Genomic DNA, 22,463 nt, shown 5'->3' with positions numbered 1-22,463 from the left:
TCTTATTTTTTATTTCTACGTATATTACATCAAAATAAAATTAGTAAATAAGTATAATAAAAGTAATTAGTAAATAAACAAGTACTTCTTTTTTTGTGGAACAAATATATAATAATATAGAAACATTTATTTTGTACTCTTGATATTTTGGTTCTTCAGAAACTATATTGTAAAACCTTCTCCCACTGCCATGGAACTGCACCAGTGGTTTCAAAAAATGTTGCAAAATCATCTCTGATTTGAATACTACTCTTCGTCGGTCTGTTTCTATTAAATGTTTCTTCATCTTCTATACCCGTACTATGTAATTGGCGTTCATTTGCATTCAATGTCAAATATCTTCTTTCAGTATGCGATAGTTTAAGTTCTTCTGATATAATAACATTATGCAAACATGTAGCCGCTTTAATTATTCTAGTGGCACTAGATATGTTGCCAATTATCGGCTTGCGAAATATTCGCATTCTCGCAGAAAGTATCCCGAATACATTCTCCACAACTCGACGGGCTCGACTTAAACGATAGTTAAATATATTTTTGCGTCTATCAAGTCTGCTACTTTTAGGATATGGTCTCAGCATGTATTGCGTTAAAGGAAATGCTTCATCGCCGATTAAAACAAATGGTAAAGCCTGGCCACCATTTTCCACAGGTTTCGGTGGAGGAACTGACAGCATACCGTTTTGTAGTCGCTTGCCTATTTCGCTGGCATGGAATATTCTACCATCACTACGTCTTCCTGGCGCACCAATATCTAATAATGATATTCGGTAATTGGCATCAACAACAGCCATTAATACCAAACTTATGACTGCCTTTATAATTATAATATATGGAGCCACTACTCGGAGGTGCCTATATGTACATATATAAGATTAATAAACAGATAAAAAATTATCAAAATATAAATTTAGCTGCAGTATTATGTGTTTCTCATAGATTGCCCCTAAGCAATTGAGAAAATTCCATTTTTTTTCAAATTCTTCAGATATTCTTCGCCAATTATCTTTAGTTGGTTTCACGAATACTGAATCTTTTAATGCATCCCATATTGCATCACATGTCTCGGACATTATTTTTGACACGGTATTGTGTCCTACACGAAATGCATATGAAATGGATGTCATACTATCTCCTGAAGAGATATATCGCAAGCAGATTTGAAGGCGAATACGTGCAGAAATAGGCTCACGAATTACAAATTGCTTTTGTATACGTGGCGAAATAATCTGCAACAATTTCTCAAATATTTCTGGTGTCAGTCGAAAATAATTATAAAATTTATTTGTGTCTCCATAAATCATTTCTTCAACCAGATTGTTGCTAGCCCCTTGTGCTAATCATCTTTCAACATTAAAAATTGGTCTAACCCAAAATCTTCGAGGATTGCGTCTAATTCGGCAGTCTTTTCTTTTCTCTTCAGCTTTTATTAATTTATAAATTATATACATTTGCATTAATTTTCGTCGAATAGCTTCTTTGCATAGTGTATTTTTCGGAGATTTATAAATTTTTAAATATTTTAATAAATTAATTAATGCAAACTCAGAGCTTGACATTTTAACAATGTTATGCACACTTAAATTTTAACTGTTTTATATATAAATACATATATGTCATATATGTGTAATGACATATATGTCAAAAAGTTGCGCTAAAAACTTTTTATCGGCTGTCCCATGGAGCGTATTTACGCTGGCGTCATGATCAATAAGCCAATCACATCAGTGTCTTTTACAAAGTTTATTTTCAAAATAGATATTTAAGGAGTTTTGTGATTGGCTTATTGTTCATTACGCCAGCGTAAATACGCTTCATGGGACAGCCGATGTTTGTGCTGGCGTAACAAAAACGAACGTAAAGCTTGTGATTGGTCAAGCTTTTTTACGCCGTACGCCGGTACGCTGTACGCTGCTCCATGGGACGTCACCTTGAGGATGTCTGAATGTCCGCTTTTGCAATATCCTCAGGATATTGTAAAATGGATGTCCATGGGATATCCTACATATAGAGACCCTCTAATAAAAGTCTCGCCATATGATATCCAGTTTTGATTGGTCCTCTATATCTGGGAAATTCCCACTCATATTTGAATCATATTAAGGATCTACCGGACCGATGAAAAAATTCCAGCGTCACTGTCACCAACATTGAGAAATGAATTCTTATTCAATGTATTGGTGTATGTCTGTATACGTACAAACATCATTACATTTCAAGAGAGACAAAGGGCGCGTTCGGGGAGACACTATATAGCACTACCAGCGGACGGGATCCGATAGCGCACAATGCTAATTGGCCAATGAACAATTGAACCTTCTGATTGGCTAACCGTGCTGGTTACCCTAGGCATCGGTCAATATGTGTGGTTGTGTGCTATCGGGATGTGTGCTAACGGGACCCTCCCCTACCAGCGTCGTTCTATCTTTGTTCAACTTTTAATGAGTAACAAAGATAAAACGACACTGGTAGCGCTATATAGTGTCTCCCCGAACGCGCCTAAAGACAACGTTACTGTCTTTCATTGTTTCTCCTTAGCAAGCGGTGCTACCAACATCGATTCGTTAGCTGTATTTTAGGTACAGATAGCCATATTCTAATTTTTCGTTTTCAGTTTCGAAAAAGTTATATTTCTTTATGAATTTTTTTTAATATATTCTTTATAAAAATTAGAAAGTTCGTAAAGAGCCGGATTTTGCAATTTGATTCTTAAAAATTTATAATAAATTTAATTCGAATTCAAGGAGCAGCTATACCTGATTCGCGGTTAGCAGCACATTTTTGGAAATTTTATTTCGACCTTTTTTCCAAAAAATCGCTCTTTACGAACCTGCGGACAATGTTGCTGATTAAAAATATCATAAGTTTATTGCAATTTTCTCTAAATTTTAGCTGTAATGCGACAAAAACGAATTCGTAGTTCGCAGCCAGCCGATAGGAGTCTCCACAGTGCCTCCGGTAGACCATTATATTTCAGTAACATAAATAAAAAATAAACATTTTAGAACTAAATATTATAATCTTTTATGTTAAACATCAAAATAATATATATAATAAAAAACTGTTTATATTTAATTTTTAGTAATTAAATAAAATCTTTAATTAAATTTAATCCTTATTAATTGCATAAAAATTAACAAAATAAAATAAAAATAAAAAAAATTAACACATAAAACATGAAATAATAAATTGCTTTATTTTCATGAGAAAACAAACTGTTATCACAAGCATTATAAAAACCTAAAATATATAATATTTGTGTATCTCATGAGAAAACATAAACTACTATCACAAACATTATAACATCAGCGGTCAACGCGTTAAAAGAGGTTAGGATTAGGTTAGGTAAGAGAGAGAAGGATAGTGAATATATATCTTTCTCTCTCGCAGAATTTTGCCCAGATTGCCTTATGGCGAGACTCTTTATTATAGGGTCTCTACCTACATACAACTAAGTTAGATCCCAACAATGTCTACTGGATGATTTAAATGTTTTTTTATTAGCCTAAATTCTACATAAAATCATTGAATATAGAAATTCATTTTAAATGTTTATTTAAAATATTTTGAAAAAATACGTTTTTCGAAAAAATATTTCAAACAAAAATTGTTAGTTTTGAGGAAGCAATAAAATAGTAATAAGCTTGAGTAACGTCGAAGACTTCAATATTATTACTTATAAAATTCTCAAATCGTCGTGATGCTCGCATTGCGATTTAGCACGAAAACAAGTATCGTGTGCCATTGCTTATTAATACAGAAAAGAGAGAAAATATTAAGAATAAATAATATATTTTTTATTCTAATAAACGAATTGAAATTATTATAAATATACCCAAGTAGCACATATTCGTTTCAAAAACGTTTCACAAATGTTTCTGCAAAACGTTTTAGAACCGGCTTTTAAAAACGTTTCTGATTGGTTAAAATGTCCATTTAAAAAACGTTAAGGGAAACGTCATTTTCTAACAAAAAAAACGTTTGAGAAACTGTCAAAATACGGTTTTTTTTCTTTATTTGTAAAAAATTTATTTATTCACAAATTCAATAAAATAATGCATATATGGATATAATCCATCTATTTTCATTATGTTCTGAATCTCTTGTCGAGATTACATCAGAAGTCAAACTGACAAAAAAGACAAAATTTAAATTATACTTTTAGTACCTGTTCTTTTAGGCATGTTATGAAAACTTGAATACGAGTTATAGTTAAGTTTGAACACGCCACGTAGCGGCAAACAAAGGAACACGTATATTATAAAATAGATCTTTTTTGTCTTATCGAAAAGATGATCAAAAAGACATCTTTTCGTCGACTAAAATTTATTATGACTTTTAGAAGACATATTTTAAAAAATTACTTTTTTTGTAGGTAGAAAGATATCTTTTAGCCTTGTCAGAAAGATAACTTAAAAAAGACATCTTTTCGTCATCTTTTAATTTTCTGTGCTATCTGGGGATCGTCTTAATAAGTACAGTCTTAATAATGTGTATATATATAATTTTGAATTAAAAAATTAATTTTTGTTCTATTTATAGAAACGTAAAAAATACGGTTCTTAAACCATAATTTTAAAAATGTTTCTGTTGAAACGTTTCTTATTGGTGCTTGACGGTTAAAAAATATTGGATACGTTTAGAAAACGAACATGTGCTACCTGGAATATATATGTGTGTGCGCGAGCAATACGTAACTGAAAAAAAAAAAAAAAAAAAAAAAAAAAAAAAAAAAAAAAAAAAAAAAAAAAAAAAAAAAAAAAAAAAAAAAAAAATTGCCTAATTTGAACAAATATATATATTAGAAATCCTTAGGAAATCTTACGGACAATTTTTTACTCTGGATCAAAATGGGATCATTTCGATCAAATCAGGATATCCTGTGGAGATCTTATGCTATATAGGATATGTTTCATATTTTTGAGATCCACAATTGTGGATCTAGCACGGACTCAAACCATTCGGTCGTTTTACCATGACACTGAAAGTGGATCCAACCATGTAGTTCCATCGATCCATAAAATGGATCCAGTTAGCGCCACTGTCCCGGAGGGAAAAAGCGTCTCAAGATAAACGGGCTCATGGCGCCTCTCAGGTTTCTCTCTGCTGTTAGCAGTAAACGAAGGAAAAGTATGCCAACGGCATCTCTAGATTTATAAAGCTCTATGACAGAATTCAGGTAGAAAGTGCAACCTAAACTTTAATATTACAAGTTGACAACTCAACAGTTTTCTTAGTTAAACCACGCTAATGCACTCGTTGACATGGTCTTTTCGGTGCGATTCATTATAATGATACTGTTTTCGTAAAGATTTTTATTTTTTCTTAAATCATCAATTTTCATTCTTGATGTAAATGTGATATAAATGCTCTGCTTGATTTTATTATATAGATTACGTGATTAATCTCGATTACATGATTGTTTCTTGCGAATAATATCATTTTATACATAGTACTTATTAAGTAACTGTGATAACTTAGTCATAATATGCGTCATCTCTGTGCTACGTTCTCTATTGTCCAACAATTTCTTTCGAAAGTTTTCGAAAGTGAAATTATGGCCGCAACGCAAGAAAACTCATATTAATTCATATTAAGTGAGTAAAAAATTACTAGCTGTAATACTTATTTAAAATTGAAAATTGTATTTTTTATAATAATTTTATGATTTCTTTTTATTGCTGCCTTATATGAAACTTACATATGTTGATTGACGTATGTCGTTCAACTGCATTTTACTTTAAAGCTGATAAACCAATTACAAGAAAATCACTATATTTTTCTCAAAACTCAATTTTAATTATTTAAAAAATATAATCTTGTAATAATGTGTTAAAATAGTATTACAAATATAAATTATAAAAATCTATCATACTTTCAGTAATGGTAGCTACTGGAATTACTGTTTTGATGGCAGCTAGTGAGGAGAATTTGTCAAATAAAACAGAAGGTACTACAACACACTTGGTAAATCGAAACATTTGTTCGCAAGATAGCAAATTACAGCATTATGGTCAAAAGAACATTGAATCATTGATTAAAGAAGATGTAACTACTTGTTCCTCCAATACTAGTAAGTACAAAAAATTTGACAACATATGGCAAATAATTAATTTTTTAAATATAAAAGATGAACAAATTGTAATCTTATAACTTTTATATTTTCTCAAATTATATTTTGACAGATTAAAAAAAACCAATAATAATTTAAAATTTATACAAATACCTGTAAATTGCTTTAAATAATTTCTTACTTATGTCTTAGTTTAAATTTAAAACACTAAGCAAAATATATAATTTATTTCAATTTATCACAATAGAAAAAAAGCAATGTAGTCTTACAGCAGAGAAGAATAATAAAATAATATCTAAGATAGAACCCAAGGAGAGTAAAAATTGTGCAATTTGTAAAACTACTCAGATTCGTGAGACCAGAACCTCTAGATTACGAGCTGCTTCTATAATGTTATCCAATGGTGAGTGAAGTTTTCAAGACTATCTATGGTTAGAACTTGTTATATAATTTTAATTTTAATTGTTAAATTTCTTTTAATTTATTATCATATATTGTATCCTAATTTTTTGTAAACTATAAATTATACTTTTCTTTTAACACATATAGAAAAAATAATGGTATTATCTTTTTTTAGTCTATATAATAATATAAAATATATAATAATAATTTTTTAATTTCTAATATTTTTTTTATTTGCATTTCCATTGCATTTGCATTTATTTGCAATGTAGATTATATTATTTTATAATATTTTTAAAATGAAACACTTTGTTATAATGTAAACATTTTAATATATTTATATATTGTATAAATACATTAATACTTACAATAGTCCACATATATGGACATACAAATACATGTATGCTTGTATGATAAAATGTTATTAATTATTTCAATATTAGTTTATGATACAATGTATTATAATATACATTTAAAAATTTTAAAGATGTATGCATAAAAATATATTTTAAACTTATTTAAAATACTTTTCTTCAACTTTTCTATATATATTTACTTTTTATATGAAAATGGCTAAAGCAGTAATATATTTTATTATGATTTAATTTGATGAGTATTATACTGCTTATGAAATGAATATTATATTGCTAATTATTAATTGATACTTAACAGTTATCTTCTTCTGGAAACACATTATATAATTCTTGAAAATTGGATATTATCTAACTGACATATCTTTTTATTGATAATGAGTAAAATGTTATATGTTCACCATAATGTTGTAGATATATTTGATTAATTTGCTGAAAAACATACTAATAAGTTGTTTTTTCTAGAAATAGATGTAACGCTATCTAAAAAACGTGGATCAGAAGGTCCTGGTTCTCAAAAACATAATTCATCAATTAAGCAAGTAAGTGTTTGTAATTGTTATTTTATAATTATATACAAATGTTAATTATAATAATATTTGATAATTCATTTCATAATAATCGTCAATAAATATTAACATATATTTGTGATAACTTTTTTTTAATATTTAAAGTTTCTTTTGGCTCACAATTTTTTTACAACAACAATACTAATTGTAAATAAAAATACATGTTGTATGGCGCAACAAAATGTCTCTTTACTCTACCAAAGGGATCATTCAATATTACCTAAGCGATATTATGATATAATTTTACTGCAAGTAGTAATAATATAATAAGTACTAATAAATTGCTGTAAAAATTTTAACTACTAAAAGGATGCCAAAATTTATATTTTGTAGCGAATATATTTTTTGTATTTGCATTCATTTTATAAACATTTAAAAAATAATTTTGTGAAGTGTTAATTATCATATACATACAACTTACAATTAGTACCACAATTAATAAAATATAGTTCACACAAATTACAAATTATTTTTTATTAAGTTAAAGGTAATGTTTTTCAGTGTTTATTACTCAAATATATACATATTTTTTTTAGCTATTTAACATTTTTGGTTCTAATAATTCAAACATATATTTAAAATTTAGTTTTACAAAATTAGTATAAATACAATATAATATGAATATATTCAAATTATAAATGTAATTCTAAATAATAAATATTCCAAGATTTTTAAAAAAATTTTCTATATTGATATAAAAGAGAAACCAGTTCACAGTAATAACAATTCTCTTTCAAAATGAATACTTCTAAAGTTAATAGCGAAAAGTTTTAATACAAAAGTGTAAAAGGAAGTGAAATAACTCCAAAACTTAGGCCATACATGTTTAGAGGTTTTCAAAATTGATTTTTTTATCTGCTATAAAATCTGCTATAAAAAGAAATACTTTTATTTAAAAAAAAAACAAAATTGACTTTTTTATGACCATGAAAAATCTGACTTAAAAACAAGATTACCAACTTTTTTCCCTTCGAAATTTTATAAACATTTTTTTCGAAACTGATATCTGTCTGTTGAGCTTAAATTTCGATTATTTAAAATGAGACTCTCTGTACATAAATACATGTGTATTTGCGTGTGTGTGTGCGTGCGTGCGTGCGTGCGTGCGTGCGTGTGTGCGCGTGTGTGCGCGCGCGCGCGCGCGCGCGCGTGTGTGTGTGTGTGTGTGTGTGTGTGTGTGTGTGTGTGTGTGTGTGTGTGTGTGTGTGTGTGTGTGTGTGTTATGCATATAAAAGATATAACAATACATCTAATTATATGTAATATATCTATTTGTATGTATATATTGTGTATGTATTTATACGTATATAATGTATATGTCTCTGTGTAGAAAAATTCCACATCTTCAGATGGTGGTGTCACCATGAATCCTGTCAAGGAAAGAGATAAAAGTCACAAACGTAAATCTTACTTAAATAGGTCACGCTACGTAGAAGTAGTATCTACCGATCATTCAAGTGATGGTAAGGAGTTTATTAATTTATTCTTTTCTAACAGTAGGTTATTTTTACTAAAACATTTTCTTGAAATACCAAAGATCGTATACTGTACTCTTTTATAATAGTGTCGAAAAAGTTCTAATAGAAAAAAATATATTTTGAAAGTAATAAAAATAAAAACTTTGATATAAAATTACAAACTTAGTAAAATTAAAATTATTACAAATGAAAGCAATTTTTGGAAGTATTAAAAAATATTCGATTCGGTACTAACTAAATATTTGTAGAATAATCTTGTATTAAACAACCAACTTCTTCAATGATGTAATTTTTAGCCGATTCTAATGAGAGACGGTTCAGAAGGCAATCTAACAAACAAAGTCAAGTGTCCGAAATATCAAGTTCTGTTGGCTCTTGTAGCAATCATCAAGTGACAAGTGCCAGTCCGCGCAGAAAATATTATATTGATTCGAAGGTAACAGAAGCTCAGTGTAGTAACATGAAGAATCTCTCTAAAACTGACCTGTCATCTTCTGCTGTGTCTACTGTCAGCACGAAGCGTTCCATTATACAGCAGCCTAGGTATACATATATATAATAATAGATATATGTACACAAAAAAGTTCAAAATTTTATAAATTCGTTTTATTTTGTATATCTATACATACTATACTACATACATATAAAATATTCTATTTTAAATAATGCGATAAAATATTTTGAAAAATAAGGATAATGTTTGTATGTGATGAACATTTGACATTTTGTCAATAATATATTTTTGTTCTAAGTGCAGTTATATTTTTGAAATTTGAAAGTAATAATTTTTTTTAAATAGAACATTTTTTTGTTGCACAAGTCAGTGTAGGACGTCCAATCTCTGGAAATCTTAGGATTCTCAGGAATTTTTTTATAGATGAAAAAATCAAGGAATTCTTATAAAATTTTGAAACTCAGGGAATTTGGTAAAAATTCTTTTTTTTTTATACAAAAATTTCTTATACTTTTTCTCTCATATTGTAAGTAGTCAGCAGCAATCCGTCAACAAGTCAAATTGTGAATTATGTGTTTAAAATCAATTATAAATATACAATATCTACATCTACTTTATATATTCAACGAATTAACAAAATATTGAATAAGCAATATTCTTTATTGCAATTTTCAGTGATAAAAAAAATGAAAATGTGCCAAAAAAATCTTTAAAATATTTCGTTTACCTGAAATTTTGAACAAATATATCTGGAAAGATCAGGGAATTTTTTTACAAGATTTGAGTAGACTTCTCAATATATATATATATATATATATATATATTTCATTGTATATATTATATATATATATTTCATTGTATATATTATATATATATATATATATATATATATATATATATATATATAATATATACAATGAAATATCTTTGTACTAATTTTTTAATATTTTTGATTTATTTTACTTAATATTTTGACATACAGAATAATCAAAATGGAGGAATTAAATGAGGAAAATCGATTTATCTTTGAAGAAACATATGACTCTAAAGAAAAATGTAATAAAAATAATTTCTAAAACATCTTTATCTAGAACGAAACTATTCTGACCATGTGATATTTTCCTTGAAACAAAATATGTTTAGAAGGTATATTGGTTAAGCGACCAAACTGGCACAATTAAGCTTATATTCATTTATTCGATGTTAAAACAAGCTTCTCATGACAAACGACTACGTTTCGACCTTTGGTTTAGGTCCTTATCAAGTCTTTTCAGACGATGAGCAATAATTATTACATAGTTATCTATTACACATCACAAGCACACGTCAGAAAGCCGACTGTTTCATCGCTAGCGATATCATTTAATTCTAAAATATGTTTAAATATAAATTTTTTTTTTAATAATTTATATCAATTATTATGGATAATAATATAGAAATTATAAAATGGGATATCCTGTATATTTAAATAAATAAATTATATATATATACATATATATATATATATATATATATATATATATATATATGTGTGTGTGTATATATATATGTTGCTTTCATCTCATTTCTTTAGTATTTGATTAGCAAAAGTAATATTAGAAAGAAAGCGTAACTAATTAATTAAAATTGACTTTCATTCTTCAGTAGTGACGATTCGGAAGTTTCACGCAGAGTGGATGTGTTAACGGCACTAACGCGAGCTACCATGGAACGTGTGGAAAGACTCACATCCGCAGCTACAAACTGTGCGAATCATGCGACCGAGAAATCAGTGTCACCAAAAAAGTATAAATCGCCGGTTTCGATCCTTAAACATAAAACTGTTGACGGTGAAGGAAACGAACGTCAAACGTCCAGCAGTTCCCCTCATGTGTCGTCACCAGTAACTTTCTCACCGTCTGTCGTGGAATCTGTTTCTCATAAGAGACACGGTATCTTGAAGAAACGGAGCAGTTTAGATGAAAGTGAGATATTACGTCGTCGTAGCTGCTCCCCCGATGTTTTTTTCGCTGACAACATCTATTCGGAGTTTCGGCCAATTTTGAAAAATCAAAGGCGATCATCGTTAGATGAGATCATCAAAAGGGATCAGAGTCCTGATCAACAGCCCGCTTCTATATTGAAGCGCAAATCGTCTAGAGAGGATGACAGAGAGGTTCATCAATTGCCATTAGGATCTCCGGAGCCGCAAAGTATTCTGAAACGAAAACTCGCAAATAACGTGCGTGCTAATAGTATCAATCATCATCACGTGACCATCGTGTCGGATATTGCGAACACGAATACAAGTGGAAGCACAATCGCTAACGCAACCGCGAGTTTAGTTCCCGATGGTCTTGAGGGATCTGAAGTGAGACCGATATTGAAGAAAAAATATGGCAAGGAGGAATTAGCCGGGAGTGACGTTTCATCTCTCGAGCCTCGACCCATACTAAAGAAGAAATTGAGTACAGAATCGGATGAACACGAGTACGATAAACCGAAAAAAACAATCTTAAAGTCCTCGCGGAAAAATTCATACGAAGAGAGCAGTTACGAAACGGAATCGACGTCGCCGAGAAAATTGTCTGCACTAAAGAATCGAGCGACTGAGATCGAGAACGTACGACCTATACTGAAGCAGTCGAGCGGTAGCTTGCGTTATCACGATGACACGGCGAACTCATTTTTGCGAAAGAGAGCACAATCCGTAGGCCACGCGCGATCCATTAACGGCGACGACTATGTTGAGTCGATTCGCGTTTTGACCAAACGAAGGTCTCTCGAGTCAAGTTCACCAATCGATGTGTTGTATACACCGACAATTGCAAGTTGCAGTTTTACAACTGACCGATCCGATGTATGTGACATTTATGCAGAAAATAGGTATGTTTAATTTAATATCCTAGACAGCACACAATATTTATTATAAATATTTATAAAAATAAATTTTTTTGAAATGTTATATAATTGTTTTATATATATTTTATAAAAATCTTTATTTGACATATTTTTAAAATATAGATGAAATATTTTATATAATATTTATGAAAAGTAAAAAATAAGTATTTATAGTAATGATTTTGTAAATATTTCTCAAATCTTTGCTAGGATATTTATGGTAAATATTTATGATGTATTTAATCTAAAAATATTTATAAAACATCTTGATAAATATTTATAAAATATTTAAATAATTATTATAAATATTTTGTGCTGTAATTGGGATATGACAATGTGAAAGAATAATAGTTAATAAAATATTGGATATACAATTATGTGTATTAATGATATTTAATGTATCCAAATATTAACAAAATACTTTTAACGTGACTTTTTTTCACTTTTTCCATGTATTAATGACATCAAAATACTATCTCTCTATGTTATGAGGAAAGTTGCTTAACAGTGTACTCCCTGAATAAATATTGAAAACTTAGAATTTTCAGAGATTTTTTATACAGGAAAATTAAAAAAAGAAATGTATATAGAATTTCTTGAAATTAAAAAAAATGAAAAAATTTATGAAATTAAAAAAAAAAGATTCTTTGATAATTTTGCCTTTGTTTTGTAAACAATCGACAATCTACTAATTAGTAGTCAAACTGTAAATGTAAAATTTACAGTTTGACTACTAATTAGTAGATTGTCGATTGTTTACAAAACAAAGGCAAAATTATCAAAGAATTTTTTTTTTAAATTACAGTGTAAATTATACATGTATTTAAAATATACAGAGTGATTCAGACCATCCATGCCAGTTTTTCTAAAAACTGGAATTTCACAAGAAATTGGAGAAAAGATTTTTATTGGTAAAGATAAAAAAGTCATGCAAAGTAATTATTGGTGATATGATTTTTTGGGACAAACCGAAAGTAGGTGTAACTGTAATCAGCTTTGAAATTTCAAATGGAAATACGAATTGAGTGAGATATTATTGAATAGAGCTTCAGAAAGGAAACAACTTTTAGAACTTATTCAATCTCTTACAGGTTTCGAGAAAAAATTATTGCAAGCATCCACACATTCAAACGTTTTTCTATGAAAATTTTTTTTTAACGTTTTGTGATGTTCAATTTTTGAGAAAAAACAACTGGCTCGGGTGGTCTGAATCACTGTATTATAAATATTTTTTATTGTAATTTTAAATGATAAAATAAAAATGTTATGTAGGTTAAAAATGTTCATATTACGAAAGCTATTCAATTTTGTTTTATTTTTTTTCTTGGAACATTTTCAAATCTAAAATTTGAAATTTAAGTGGCTCTTTATTTTTTCTTTGTATGAGTGAAAAGCATTAAAAATAACACGATAAGAAAATTTATTTTAGAAAGTTGCGTCCAAAAATTTAAAAAAAATTTTTTTTAGAGTTTTGAACAAAAAACTTGGAATATCAGGAAAATTTTTAGGAAATTTTTTTACAAAATTTAAGTGGACATCTTGTTTAAGAACTGTAGTTCAAAGATTTGAATCATTTCGATATAAGAATGCATTATTATTAGTATAAAGTTATTATTGCTTTTGCAATTCTATATTTATTTGTTTTGCAGAATAATTTATTTTATTAATGAATAAATAATTTAATATTTATACAGTTTCCATGTAGAAAAACATTTGTTCATCCTAAATGACTAAATGGAACAAACCTTTTAATTTTAATTATTTAAGAGTGCATTAATATAATTACATAATTTTTTATTGAATTAAAAAAAAGTAAAAAGCTTTCTGAACTAGATAAAATTCACTTATCTAAATTCATTAAAAAATTCTATATTCAGTTATACTTGATACATAAAGGAAATCTCTGTTTACAATTTTTTCTATTATCACTCCTATAAAAGAATTTAGTCAAATTGCGATTCTATGAGAAAAGATTTATATATGAGGAAAAATTTTCGTAGCAACATTAGGCTTGAAAACTGAATTTTTACAATTTGCTATAATGATGTATGAGTTTAGGGATGCTTTGAACACATGCCAAGTTTAATTATAGATCAACTAAAACACACGATATTCAAAGCTACCAAAATTCTAGTCGTGTGCAATATGTTTATGAATAAACATCTCAAGGTGTAATTCTGTAACTCATTACAAAAAAAAGAAATAAAAAATAAGTTTATCGAATACATAAGTTATTATAATACACATACATCTATAAATGTATAATACATTTATACAAATATACAGGGTATCCGGTAATTATCGTCCCACCTCTCTAGAGCAGATAGAGCAGGTCAAACTGAACATGAAAGTTCTCTACCATTTTGCGATTTACGCAATAATTATTAAAATATTAATTAAAAACGCTCAGCGTATGAGCGCGCACCATATGTAGCACTCAGCATGTGCTGAACGTTTTTAATTAATATTTTAATAATTATTGCACAAATCGCAAACTGGTAGAGGACTTTTATGTTCAGTTTGACCTGCTCTATCTGCCCTAGAGAGGCGGGGCGGTAATTACCGGACATCCTGTATATGTATATACATATATGGTTTTTTTAGTTCTACAATTGAAGATAATAAGCCGTCGTGCGGAAAATTCTGTCAAATCAAACAGAGCCATAGCATGGAGGAAAAGAATAAGACGGACTCGCATGTATATTTCGTGAAGCTTGATGCCGACACGGACACTCATCACGATACGGTGGAGATTCTTGCTCAGACGACTGACAAGAAAGAGGCTGTGAATGACAAGGAAAATCAACGAGATCAACAGGAGAATTCTGCCACTATTCATCGTAACAACAGCGTATCAAAAATGACACAACATTTTAAGGCTCTGCAAGAGAAGGTCAGCACTACGGAAAATGATTCTCAACGTGTAACTCTGCAGAAATCATCGCGCGGCGTTCAACGTTATCGCGAGCGTAAGAAGATACAGGGGGGCGAGAGATTCAACACGCAACCAGTAACTTCTCAAGAAGTGTTTGAAGCGGTTCTACAGAATCAGCGAAACACCGTTGCGTCGAGTGTTTCGGAAGCGCTTACGGACGAACCTGAGCCGTCCAAGCTCAGTTTAGCCGAACGCGTGCGACTCTTCGATCAGAAGATCACAACTGCAGATACTAAAGGATATCAGGAAAGATTGATTCAGAAGAAACGATTATCCGCACGTTACAAAACGCAGCCTGTAACTTCCGAGGAGGTTGAAGTGGCATCTCGGATATCTCCGCTAAATGTAAATCAAACCTTGATCGGAGGCAAGTATTAAATAAAGTAATATTTAAGTATCGATTATCAGAAAAAAGACTATATATATATATATATAGATTATAAAGGTATAAATAATAGTAAATAAGAAATAACAAATTTATTGTTACAGACCATTCAAAAGAATATGAGAGGTCACTTCATACACCACTTGCAAGCACGTCGTCGCAACATGATTTACCAAAAGGTATTCTAAAATCATCCATCGGTCACACGAAAAATCTGTGTACCCCAGAACTGCAATCTGCAAAATTGATAAAACCTGTACTCAAGAGAGAGTCTGAGGAATCGGAACAATTAGCTACCCTGCCGAATTCCGAAGTGTATCTTCGTTCTATTCTAAAAAGTAATCTTAACTTGAGGCCTGTTCAAACTATAAATGATATAGCAACATCGAAAAGCGAGGGAAATAGCTTAAGTATTGAGAGCCAAAATCAAAGCAGTGAAACTGTTAAATTCTATGAAAGATTGGATAGTTCCGACATAACTACTAATATGCAACACAATTTACAATATTTTTGCGACGAGACAACTATTTCTAAGAAAAGTGATAACGTAGAAAACAGAGCTACAGTGCCTTCTCATAAAACTGCGATATTTCGGAATGAGAAACTCCTATCGAATAATATAAATAACTGCAAAATTGATATTCCAAACAGCAGAGTGTCAAAAAGACGCAATGATAAGTGGCATAATAATTTATTGATAGACAAATTAAATGGGATTTCGGATATTCACAACGACAACAACAATGACAATGACCAAATCGACAACAATGATAATGAGGACAACGAAAAAGGTACGGATGACGAGAAGCAGGGAGGAACGATAACGGAGCAGAACGATGACGATAACGCGTCGTCATCTTCCAATGATCACGAGGTACATAATATTATTGAAAATGAAAAACACACTAATGCACACTAATACACATTAACGCACACTAATGCACACTAAATCATACGATGTTCTAATTCGTTGATCAAGAGTATCAATCAACACTTGCGCGGTGATGAGAAGCAAAGACCACGACAACGCCTGGAGCGACCATGTCGCAGTGCGACCCAAGTAATAGCATCGATAGAAACGAGCGAGACGCCGAGCGTCAGTATTGCCGATCGACTAGCCGCACTACGTCATAGTGGTAGCACGAGCTGGAGGCAACGCGTGGCTGATGGCAAAACTAATGACACGTTCGACAATTCACTACCGTCGAGTTCGGAGGAGAATCCAACAACGATCAAGTCAGGTGTGTTGGCCGGCTGCATCGAAAAATTAGAATCCTCCATGGAAAGCTGGAAGAGCAGAATCGTGACACCCGATGCGATTAACTTCACTGTCGCTGGCAAAATGAAAGAGATTCGATCGAAAGACGAAAATTCATCATTTCTCACGGAAACTACAGCGAATATTTCAAATCAAAAGAAAAGAGTACCACGTCCACAGCGATTCAAAACGAAAAAGGGTAAAAACGAAATCTTATATTTGAGAAAACATAAAATGTTTAGGGAACATCTTAAAGATTTAAATCACTTTCTACCAAAGATGTACATTGTCTTTTAAGTATCTAAAAAAGTTTTTTAAAATCTTTAAAAAATTTAATCGTTTTTTAAAATATGTCTCAAAAATTTAGATTTTTTTTTTTTTTTTTTTTTTTTTCAGATATTTTTACAATTCTTTTTCAGATATTTTTACAATGTTCTTTAGACATTTATAATGTCTGAGCAATCTAATTATTTCTGACAAGAAAGAGAAAGTGTGTGTGCGCGCGTGCGTGCGTGTTTGTGTGAGAATGAGAGAGAGAAAGAAAGAGAGAGAGGGGGAGAGAGAGAGAGAGAGAGAGAGAGATTTAATAAATAATATATGCAAATTCTTGATTTATAAAATAAAAACATTGCTGAGAATTATATTTTTTCAGGTGCAGTATCGACTCCTACAAGTCCATGCAAAGAATTGTCTTCTACTATGCGTACGAGTTTCTCTGAACCTGCTAGCGACGACAGTGGTATGGATATAATTTCTATCAAAATTTTAAATTATTAAATTATTATTAAAAATAATTGTACCTCTTATCTTGTCGACGATTTACGTTGTCCCAAACAGATAGAGGAAAAATTTTCACAATTTACAATATTATTTAGTTTTAACAGGATTATTTTTGTTATTATATAAAATTTCGGACAGCTTTTGTGAACACATCTTTACTAAAAAGTTGAATTGACAAAGATGTTTGATTTTTTTTTTTTTTTTTTTTTTTTTTTTTTTTTTTAATTGAAACTCGAGAAATTTTTATTTAATTAGAAATTAGATTTTATTGTATATGAAGTTATATAACTTATCAAATATATAATTATTACATTTAATTTATAGGTGAAGAGTGTAAAGCAGAGCATATCTTGTTACCAACTGTTTCGGTACTTAAAACGGATGACGAAACGTTTACCTCTTTCTTTAGCAGTGTATCATTGGAAAAATGCGAGACCGAGGGTCTTGAATTAGATGAAAATGACTTCGATATAATTACACCGCAATCTAAATTGTAAATTTTTGTTTTCTACTATTACTATGTAAAATATTAAAAAAAAAAAGAAGGAAATCCAAATCGTTTGAAATGTGTATATACATATATATATATATATGTACCTAGAAATCTAAATTATACATTTTCTTAACAGATTAGTGCAAAAGCGTAACATACAAACGCAACGACGACGAGCTACCTCAAAAAATCCTCTTAAAGTTCTGGCAGCACGCACCGATTTAAGATCGGAATACACCGAAATTCGCACAGACATAGTCGCGAGAACGATGAAAGATATTAATGTAGAAAAACGTGAGTATATCTAGATTCCTTTGTCACTTCATAAGTAAAAAGTTATACCATAGAGTGTCTACTTCCTGGAAAAACATGGAAAACCTGTAATTCTAAAGGATTTCTTTTGTACTTGAAAAAAGTCAGGAAATTTTCATGGAATTTTATTGAAATTTAAGAAAATTTTTTTTTAAATTCTATTTTTGATTAATTAAGTTAATATTAAATGTTTTAACAAAATATATTGAATATATAGTATATATTCTTTATTGCAATTTTTAGTGATAAAATATTGAAATTATGCAAGTAAAAATATTTATCTTATGAAAACTATTCATTTGTCAATCTGGCATTTGAAGCTTAAATAGCTCTGTTTTTTTTCCTTTTGTATTTTGTGTAAAAAGCATTCGAAAAAAAGCATACAATAAAAAAATTTATTTTAGAAAGTTGTACCAAAAACTCTTAAAATCATCTCTTTATTTGAAATTTTGAATAAAAATATTTTAGAGAAAAGAAATTTTTTTTTTTACAAAATTTGAGTAGACACTCTACTTACATATTCTAAAATATTTTAATTAAGACTCACAAGTTTTCGACCAACGTTTTAGTCGCCAAGAATTCGTCCTTTTCTATTGAGGCTCTCGCTGGTTTAGCTTCTACCGAGGATTTCAGCACTGTGACGCTAAAAAACGTATCGGAAACAAGCGTATCCACGAATAAATTGCAACCATATAAAAATGTAATGTTGATATTAGTTAAAGGAAGACGACATGTTCAAGTTAGGCTGGTTGAGCCTGTGGCCGAGAGTATCAATAGCGGTGATAATTATCTATTAGTAACGAAATCGGAGGTAATAATAAATATACATGTAAGATAGTAGAACACATAATACAATACTAGTTGACACCCATTTTTTCAAAATAGTGAGAAAGCATGTTAAAGTATTAAATATATAGTATGATATATGTATGTGATGGCACATACATATACATACAGTGACTATGTATCAGATTTTGCTTTTCATTCTCTTTTATTTTAATTCTTAATAAAATTGACTCTCGACAAATCGCAGATTTTCAACTACGTAGGAAGATATAGCAATGTTATTGAAAAAACCCGTGCCGTTGAGATCGCGTTAAGTATTCAACAACGAAAAGATCTAGGTTGTCAAGCGGCTAAAGTTATTTCTATAAACGAAGACAAATTGAATTGCACGAAAGATGAACTCCAACAATTTTGGAAGTATCTTGGTGTGTCTGATAGTGAAAGACTCAATGGTACGTTCTACATTCTCTTTTTGTAACACATTCAATGTTATATTTTTATGTCCATTAATATAATATCGTTATAGTTGTTGAGGCTGGTCATCCTGATGAAGATGAGCTCTATGAATCCGCTATTATTGATACAAATATGGTCTATGAATTGAAGAATGAACAGTTAGTACCACATGAAAAGTTCTGGGGTACATTACCCAAGATTGAAATGCTTGATAAGAACAAGGTAATTGTTTATTTTATTGTTAGATATATTTAATTGCCATTTAGATGATTCATAATTTACATAAAATACAGAGTATTTATAAAATTCACGAAACAAAATATTTTTATAACAACAAGAAAGTTTTGAAAATATTAAGTATGATGAAAGTATTTCAAAAGTATTTATTTTAAGTAGCAATTTTTAAGATATAAAAATTTACAGGGATAAAATACACATAAATAATGATTACAATTAAAATTAATAGATTTTTTAGAGAATAATAGTAAGTAAAGCATCCTGTTCGCTCACATTGTGTAATTAGTCTGATTATTTAAAGTGACTATTACTGAAATTTTTTTTTCATTAATCAGGCGTCATCCTAAAAAAATGGTTAACTTTCGATTTGATTAAAGAACTCAAAATATAAATAAAAAATAAATTAATAAATTAGAGAAGATTGTAATATTTATAATGTAACATTCACACTAAGATTAAATTGTTGATAATTATTCTAATTAGATTGATTTTTTTGTGATAATATACATACGTTGATAAGAATAGAAAAAAATCTATAAAACAAATATCTATAAAGCATTTACCAACATAATCTTTTTATAAGATTACATATAGGGAAGAATATTATATTCCTTATTTGGGTACTCTCTTTGTAAGAAACACATAAGGCATGTTAAATTATGTTGTATGCATTTTTTATGCCTCTTATAAGGTACTGGTATTTGATTTCGGCACCGAGATGTACATTTGGAGCGGTAAAGGAGTTACGGCGGACAGAAAAAAGCTAGCTACCCGACTCGCCACAGAAATGTGGAATGATGGTTACGATTATAGTGAATGTTCTGTCTGTCCGATTAACGCAGTCCGTATAATCGGTGGTCAGAAAAATGCAAATTTATTCGTAAAATCCGCCAAGAGCAGACCCGAGTGGTGTTTACTCGCTAAACTGACACAACACGTTGAGACGACACTATTCCGGGAGAAGTTTCTCGATTGGCCTAATAACACCAGTATGATAAAGGCACGAGGTCGAAAGGACAATACACGACAAATCGATGGTGTTATAAACATACATTTGGATGAGAATTACGATGATATGTGGTTACCGAATACCATTTCAGTTGATCTGATCTTGGAAGGATGTCACTTAGGTAGAGGCACTGGTTGCTATGATAAAGAGGTAATGTATCTTTTTATGATATAAGAAAATTTGTATGCTGTACTCACGCCGGATTTGCTAATCTTTATAAGTTAATTTCTCAATAATTATTGCGAAAATCCCAAAATGGTAGAAAACTTTTTTATTCAATTTAACCCGCTCTACCTGCACCCGAGAGGTGATACAATCATTTTGAAGCACCCTGTATACATATATACAGAGTGTCCTGGTAAAGGTGGATAATCTCTCGTAGGTATGTAGAACAGATAAAAATAACCCCATAAGTTCCTATAAATTTTTTTTCTTGAATAACTTTTATATTACTTTGTAGATCTTAATAATGTATAAAAATTTTTTTATTATTAAGTGAAGATCTTTAAAATAATGTGATAGATTTTTTTATATCATCTCAGAGAGTCAGACTCGGATCTCCTATAAGTCTTTTAATTTACAATACTTTAAAGCCGGTGGGTTTTTTATTTTTAAATTATGTTTAGATTCTTCACATCTTCCTCTAAGAAAAAGATATTCTTGTTACATTTCGTTAAAACTGTTTTCAAGAAAAACGCATTCGATCGATAGAAAGTAAACCTTTAGTCGTAATAATTGAATAATGATTTTCAAAATGATACAAAATTACATTGTGTATTAAAATTATTTTAAAGAACACGAATTTAGTCAAATTTACAAAAATGTTTTAAATGACTTCCACCGATTCTAACGCATTCTCGTGCACAACGAATTGATGACTGTTGCACTCGCCATAATATCCCAGGATTATTTGTAATTTCATTTCATTTGTAATTTTTTATAATTTATTTGTAATATGTAATTTTGCATTATTTTGAAAATCATTATTGAAGCTTTAAAGTTTTGTAAGTTAAAAGACTTACAGGTAATCCGATTCTGGCACTCCGAAATGATATAAAAAAATCTATCACACTATTTTAAAGATTTTTACTTAATAATAAAAAAAGTTCTTATACATTATTAAAATCTATAAAGTAATATAAAAGTTATTTTAGAAAAATTATTTTCAAATTTAAACTATAGAGATAAATATCTTGGTAGAAATGCATTTTAGAAAAAAATTTTATAGGAACTTATGGAACTTATAAACTATTTTTACTTGCTCTACATGCCCGCGAGATTGCCCACCTTCACCAGGACACTCTGCATGTGTGCGTGCGTGTGTGCGTGCGTAAGATAATTTTTTTTTCTTTATCTATACAGGATGAGGAAAAAGTATGGAAATTCTGAAAAATATAAGTTTTACAGAAAAAGAATCTAAGGCAAGATCGAGGAAGGATCCGGCCATCTAAGGCAAGATCTATTAATTTTTTTCATTTCATATTTTATATTAAAAAGTATATCATGACAAATTTTAAAATATCTCGGGAAATTCTTAACCAAAAGAAGTTTTATTATAATGTTTTGGAAAGTTATCGAGGTAAAC

At 29.7% G+C, this 22,463-nt stretch overlaps 2 protein-coding genes across 3 annotated transcripts in view; one reads left to right on the top strand and one right to left on the bottom strand.

The window, feature by feature from the left end:
• Positions 1-155: 155 nt before the first annotated feature.
• LOC140670349 (uncharacterized) lies at positions 156-794 on the bottom strand. The gene has a single exon (XM_072900913.1). It carries the CDS (start codon positions 792-794, stop codon positions 156-158), a length of 639 nt encoding a protein of 212 aa, XP_072757014.1.
• Positions 795-5,119: 4,325 nt separating this feature from the next.
• Svil (Supervillin) overlaps positions 5,120-22,463 on the top strand; it is a 28,778-nt gene continuing 11,434 nt past the window's right edge. Inside the window, exons 1-17 of one of the 2 annotated variants that reach the window (XM_072901094.1) lie at positions 5,120-5,597; positions 5,882-6,073; positions 6,321-6,476; positions 7,312-7,388; positions 8,746-8,878; positions 9,190-9,436; positions 10,992-12,212; positions 14,832-15,529; positions 15,652-16,421; positions 16,527-17,004; positions 17,458-17,544; positions 17,910-18,078; positions 18,215-18,372; positions 18,960-19,201; positions 19,424-19,628; positions 19,703-19,854; positions 20,561-21,028. In XM_072901094.1, the coding sequence (XP_072757195.1) occupies positions 5,884-6,073; positions 6,321-6,476; positions 7,312-7,388; positions 8,746-8,878; positions 9,190-9,436; positions 10,992-12,212; positions 14,832-15,529; positions 15,652-16,421; positions 16,527-17,004; positions 17,458-17,544; positions 17,910-18,078; positions 18,215-18,372; positions 18,960-19,201; positions 19,424-19,628; positions 19,703-19,854; positions 20,561-21,028 (5,451 nt within the window). In that variant the 5' untranslated portion in view covers positions 5,120-5,597; positions 5,882-5,883. Of the gene's footprint in view, positions 5,598-5,881; positions 6,074-6,320; positions 6,477-7,311; positions 7,389-8,745; positions 8,879-9,189; positions 9,437-10,991; positions 12,213-14,831; positions 15,530-15,651; positions 16,422-16,526; positions 17,005-17,457; positions 17,545-17,909; positions 18,079-18,214; positions 18,373-18,959; positions 19,202-19,423; positions 19,629-19,702; positions 19,855-20,560; positions 21,029-22,463 lie in introns of those variants that run through there. The other variant, XM_072901095.1, reaches the window with a different exon arrangement.

Source organism: Anoplolepis gracilipes, chromosome 10, assembly GCF_047496725.1.
Source record: "Anoplolepis gracilipes chromosome 10, ASM4749672v1, whole genome shotgun sequence".
In the NCBI taxonomy this organism is placed as follows: Eukaryota; Metazoa; Arthropoda; class Insecta; order Hymenoptera; family Formicidae; genus Anoplolepis; species Anoplolepis gracilipes.
Note: the sequence above shows the minus strand (reverse complement) of the source record. Positions and strands in the feature narration are given on the sequence as shown.